The sequence below is a fragment of the Temnothorax curvispinosus genome, unplaced genomic scaffold (assembly GCF_003070985.1).
Source record: "Temnothorax curvispinosus isolate PA1 unplaced genomic scaffold, ASM307098v1 QBEX01006214.1, whole genome shotgun sequence".
Lineage (NCBI taxonomy): Eukaryota > Metazoa > Arthropoda > Insecta > Hymenoptera > Formicidae > Temnothorax > Temnothorax curvispinosus.
Genome location: NW_020215994.1, coordinates 1 through 6,127, shown reverse-complemented (window position 1 = coordinate 6,127; position 6,127 = coordinate 1). Strand labels below are relative to the sequence as shown.

Here is a 6,127-nt window from a genome sequence, read left to right as displayed (position 1 = left end):
ATACAACGAGTTGTATTTTACTGTCAATTTGAATCGGTCGCCTGTGGAGCAGGGCCCATCGGCAGGGGGCACAGCTTCACTAGGGGACGCGTGATCGTGCCGTCCGCCACCCGCACCGTGGCGACACGCGGGATGCCGTCGCTGCCCGGATGCAGCGCCTCCACTCGTCCTCGCCTCCAACGCAGAGGAGGCATGTTGGCGTCCTTGAGGAGGACTAACGCACCGACACCGAGCGGGTTGACTGAGGTCCACCATTTGGGACGCTGTTGCAGCGTATGGAGATACTCCTGATGCCAGCGCTTCCAGAAGTCCTGGTGTATTCGTTGGACGAGTTGCCACCGACTCAGCCGATTCATCGGTAACGGGGTCACGTCTTGAGTGGGAACGGAGACGAGCGGTTCCATCGTGAGGAAGTGTCCCGGCGATAGGACTTCGAGGTCGGCAGGGTCGGTGCTCATCGGGCAGAGGGGTCTGGAGTTCAAGACGGCCTCGACCTGCGCGAGGACCGTCGTGAACTCCTCTATTGAGAGGACTTGATCACCCACGGTCCGCCGCAGGTGGGTTTTAAAGGTCTTGACTCCCGCCTCCCAGAGGCCCCCGAAGTGGGGCGCGGAGGGAGGATTAAAGGACCACTTGATCTTCTCTCGCTCCGCTGCGAGGCTCATGCGGCTTTCTAGTTCCCGTGCGGCCCCCACAAAATTCGTTCCGCAGTCGCTGTAGAGAAGCGAGCAGCGTCCGCGTCGGGCCACAAAGCGTCGCAGCGCAGCGAGGAAGGAGTCGGTGGACAACGAGAAGGCGGCCTCCAGGTGCACCGCCTTAACCGAAAAGCATACGAAAAGGCACGCGTACACTTTGACGGAGGAGACCCCCCGGGCTCGTCGCGTAACTATGTTGAACGGTCCCGCGAAATCAACGCCGCTGATCGAAAATGGCTTGGCCCGTCGGACCCTATCGGCCGGTAGTTCCGCCATGGGGGGCTGAGAGGTGTGTGGATTTACGCGGAAACATTGATGACATCTCGAGAGTACGCGTTGTATAGCGCGATGCACCCCGAGGACCCAATAATGTTGCGTGAGCAGGTATTGCAGCGTGCGCCGACCAGGGTGCATGTTCGTGCGGTGCACGTGCTCGATAACGAGATCCGTGAGCCTATGTTTACAGGGCAGTAAGGCAGGGTGCTTGTTCTCGAATGTCAATCCGGATTTTGCAAGCCTGCCGCCCACCCTGAGAATACCCATCGGATCAAGGAAGGGAGCGAGTTTGCGAAAGGGCTTGGGGAGCCTTCTCCCGCTTTGAAGACGATCGATCTCATCGCGGAAAGCATCCGCCTGTACACTCTTCACAACGAGTAGTAACGCGGAATGCAGTTCGAGCTGATCTATGGCCAAAGTCGTAGGAGCAGATTTTGCACGGAAGTGATGTACAAACCTGAGAATGTATGCTATAATTCGGCCAATTTTCTCGATTGAAGAGAATCTTTCGAGCAATGAATGTACCGCGTCAGGCGGATCGAGCGCCACGAGCGATACGATTTTCTCCTCCTCGATCGGAGGGGTTTCTGAACCGTGGGAAGGCTCAACTCGGGGTTCGAAGCGAACAAGCCACTCAGGGCCCGCCCACCACATCGAACTGGCCACCAGATCGCGAGGATAAAGCCCGCGGGAGCAGTGATCCGCCGGATTGGACTCCGTGTCGACGTGACCCCAAGCTGATACCGGCACGTTGTCCTGAATGAGGGCAACGCGATTTCTAACGAAGGTCTTCCACCGTTGTGGTGCTGAGCGGATCCAGGCCCGGGCGACCTCGGAATCCGTCCAAGCATACTCGTCGTCAATGTCAAGGTGTCCGCGGAGGGTGCGCCGGACGTACGCGATTAATTTAGACAAGAGCAGAGCCGCGCAGAGCTCCAGACGGGGAATGGTGAGGGGGCGAAGCGGGGCGACCTTAGACTGGGCGCACAGTAATCGGACCCCGACGCCGTCGCGCGTAACGATTCGCAGATAAATCACGGCTCCGTACCCCAGCTCGCTGGCATCGCAGAACCCGTGGAGTTCGCAGCGATCTACATGGCACGAGTTAAACGCGCGAGGAACGCGAAGGGAAGATAACACGCCGAGCTCCGTCTGGAAACGACTCCAACTGCGACGAATGTCTATTGGAGGCTCATCATCCCAATCTAACTTGAGGGTCCACAGACGCTGAATTAAGCACTTCGCCGTAAAGGTGAGTGGGGCCAGAAAACCCAGGGGGTCGAATATGCGCGCTACTTCCGACAGTATAGTGCGTTTGGTGCACTCCCGATCCAACGCGTTGACTTGAAACCCGAAACTGTCAGATTGTGAGTGCCACCGAAGGCCCAATATCTTCTGAGATTGATCCTCGCTTGACTCGAAATCTAACATCGATTGGCTACATAACTGCGGGTCGAGGCCCTCCAGCGCGGCAGGATGGCTGCTCGACCACTTTCGAAGCTCGAAGCCGGCGCTTCGGAGAAGCGATAGCAATTGGTCGCGGAGTGCGCGAGCCTGTTCCACCGTCCGAACGCTTGTCACGACGTCATCCACATACAGCGCCTCGAGTAGGGCTGCGAACGCTAGAGGATATTTCTCGCGGTATTGATGAGCTAACTGGAGCAAACAATAGATCGCCAAGAACGGGGAGGCGCTAAAGCCGAATGTAACTGTTTTGAGGAGATAGTCGAGGATGGGGTCCGACTCCGAGAAGCGCCAGACGATACGTTGGTAGTTGCATTGCTCCGGGCTCATCCAAATCTGGCGAAACATCTGCTTCACGTCCGCGGTTAGAGCGATCGCTTCGGCGCGGAACCGAAGCAGGATGGCGAGCAGGTCCTGCTGCAGCTTCGGACCGCTGAGCAGGGTGTCGTTGATCGACAGACCGTCCGGGCCTCGCGAGGACGCGTTGAACACTACCCGCAACTTAGTGGTAGTGCTATCGAGTTTATACACACCGTGGTGCGGTAGATAATAAATGTGGCCATCCGACGGGAATGGATTGCGAATTACCTCCATGTGTCCGCTATCGAGATAGTCCCGCATGAAACTATTGTAACCAGCTCTGAACTCCGGATCAGATTTAAATCGACGTTCTAGTGCGCGGAGACGATTAACCGCAATGGAGCGCGAGCCGACGAATGTAGGAGGATCCGACGCGAACGGGTACGAGACCACGAAACGACCCGAGGGGTCACGATACGTGGTCTTGGCGAAGATTTCTTTGCAGCGTCGATCCTCGTCCGAACAAGAAGCGTCCTCCGGCACCTCCTCCAATTGCCAGAAGCGACCCACCGATGTCGCGATCGACTCGAGCGTAGTCGCGAATGACCTCAGGGGCGCCGCCTGGACTGATGGGGATACCGCGCCCGTCAGAACCCATCCGAAGACTGAATTGAAGGCGTCGGGTTCTTCCCTTTCCCCCTTACGACGGCCCTCCCGTAGCACCGACACAAACGAGTCCGCCCCCAGGAGGATGTCAACACCGCCGGGCACGAAATATTCGGGATCCGCGAGCGGCAATCCCTTCAAGTGTTTCCACGGCTGGACCTCCACCTTGTCATTAGGCAGCGGCGAGGTTATGCGCGAGAGGACCGTAGCCTCTATCGAGAACCGAGTGTCGTCGCGACCGCGCGCGCAGATCACGAGGGAGGTGAGGCCCCTCGTCGTGGCCGCCCTGGCTTCGTTTATCGCCAACACGGTTGCACTGTGTTTGGTGCGACGAAAGCCGCCCTTCCGGAGGCAGCCCTCGGTAATAAAGTTGGCCTGACTCGCGCTGTCCAGCAATATGCGTACGGGAAACGCATTGCCACGCGCGTCTATCGCCTCGGCTCGTACGGTGGACAGGAGGACGATTCTATGGGCCAGGCTAGTCATTGTTACAATCGGCGCATCCTCCGACTGAGGAGCGGGTACGGCGTCCGGTTCGGCAGGAGTCGCGCTAATGGGTTCGGGCTTAGGGGTAGTATTAGAGCTCTGCTCGTAATGCAGAAGCGTATGATGCTTTGTGCCGCAGGACCGACATGCCCACGCGGACGGACAGTCTTTCATGCCATGCCCCGAGCGCAGGCAGTTGAGGCACAATCTCAAGTCGCGAGCCTTAGCCTGCCTCTCCCTCGGCGAGAGTTTTAAAAACTGGGAGCACTTCGACACGTAGTGAGACTCCTTACAAACGGGGCAATCGGCCGCGTTAGTCACGAACGAAGAGACCGGTGTGGACTTGGTTTTGGAGGACGGGCCCGCGACGGCCTCGAGAACCTGACAATGCTCCGCTAGAAATTTCGTGAGTTGTGTATATTGCGGTATCTCCTCAGCCCGGTGAGCCGACTCGAATCTTTCCCGTAGGGAACGAGGAAGCTTGTCTAACAAAAACTTCAGTAGGATAAAGTCCCATGAATCGGTAGGGAAATTCATCAATGCGAGCGCACGCGTGTTCTCGGTAAACGTATCTAATAAGTGGTGAAGAGCCTCGGCCATCTCCGCCTTCAATGGCTTTGCCTCGATTATCGAATTCAAGTGATGGTCCGCTAACCTTCTCTTATTCCGGTATCGATCGACCAGCGAGTCGTAAGCGATCAGATAGTACTCATCGGAAAACGGCAGGTTTTTCACCACGTTGAGTGGTTCCCCTTTGAGTGAAGCCAGCAGATACTGGTATTTCTCTATCGCGAAAATCTGCTGGTTGTGTATCGACGCGTTGAACAACGCGATGAAGGAAGGCCACAACGTAAGGTCGCCGGAAAACTGCGGTAGCGGGATCTTAGGCAACTTGACCACCGAGGCCTGACCCGAGGGCTGTGCCGGCGCGCCTCCGAATGGCGCGCCCGTTTCACGGTGATATCGACTCTTTACGGCGTAATGCATTTTATCGAAACTAGCTCGGATTTCGTCCTCGACCTCGAAATCCGCCGCTTCTTGGATGACCTTCAGGTGGGTGGCCTCAAAATCGTCCGCGATCTTCGCTACGCTCGAGTAGCGAGCGAGGAAGGTCGCTCGTATTGCCGCGTCGGTCGCGGCTTGTAGGGAGAGGTCGTGTATTTCTTGCATACGCCGATTGCATACTTCGCGACGAGCATATGCGTTTTTCGACATGATGTAACAAGGGGGTCGTCCACCACAGACAGACGAAGCTAAGAGCGAAGGGTAAACGACGAATAGGCAGTCGGAGGCGACGGCAACTCGAACCAACAATATCGAAACCCGGCGAAAACAATCACGAAAGTCAGGTCGCCAAGGTGAGGGGTAACGGACGGCTCCGTTCGGCGCTCGCGCAAGTCCCGAGGGAATATTCTTGATAATATTCCTCGAGTTGAACGCGGAGAATATCAGCCGTTGGATTAGCGCGATAAACACGCGTCGCAGAGTTCGAAAGGCAAATATTCTCGATCGGTGACAATAATATTTTTGAGCGATGGTACTCTCGGACGGAGCACGAATGTCGGGATAATACAAGTGCTGGGTCGGGCGGTACGTACCTCGCAACGACGTAAACACGAGCGATGCTCGAGACTATTGGAAAAACAACGCGCGCGAGACCGGCCCGTAATCGAAGGCCACGGCCGTTGTCTCTATGCGCGAAAGTATCGCTGGCCCGGAATACTCGGATATTCGACCGAATATTTCGGTTACGATCAAGTCAATTAAATGTCGACTAATTACCGCGGCGAGCGCGGATTCGATTTTAAGGCGATTAACGGCTGCGGCCCGAGCTATGACGAACGAAGTTCGCACGCGTATTCCCGTTGCGAAGCTAGCGTTGCACGAGAGATACCGCGCGAGACACGAGTTGTCAGCACGCCGAGCGTTATTGCACCTCGTTAATGCGAGAATAAGAAATTCAGCGAATTCGCGTAAATTACAGGCGGCTAATGGCCGATTGCGCGATGCTACGCGAGAATTCCCTTCGCGAAGCGAGCGTTGCGATACGGGAGATCCTGCGAGACCCGCAAGGTCACGAGCTATGGCACTACGCGTTACAGAAAGATTCGGTGACTTAGAACAATGAAAGGACACGCGAAAGGTCGGCGGTAATAGACTAATCGCGAAGATATGATATCCGGCTCGAAGGACCAGATGCTCGGGGGGCGGTAGAGCCGTACCCGGATTTGCGATAAAGC

General features: G+C 56.5%; 1 protein-coding gene across 1 annotated transcript; it reads right to left on the bottom strand.

Moving 5' to 3' along the window:
• Positions 1–23: 23 nt before the first annotated feature.
• On the bottom strand, positions 24–5,102 carry LOC112455572. The gene has a single exon (XM_025017586.1). It carries the CDS (start codon positions 5,100–5,102, stop codon positions 24–26), a length of 5,079 nt encoding a protein of 1,692 aa, XP_024873354.1.
• Positions 5,103–6,127: the final 1,025 nt, after the last annotated feature.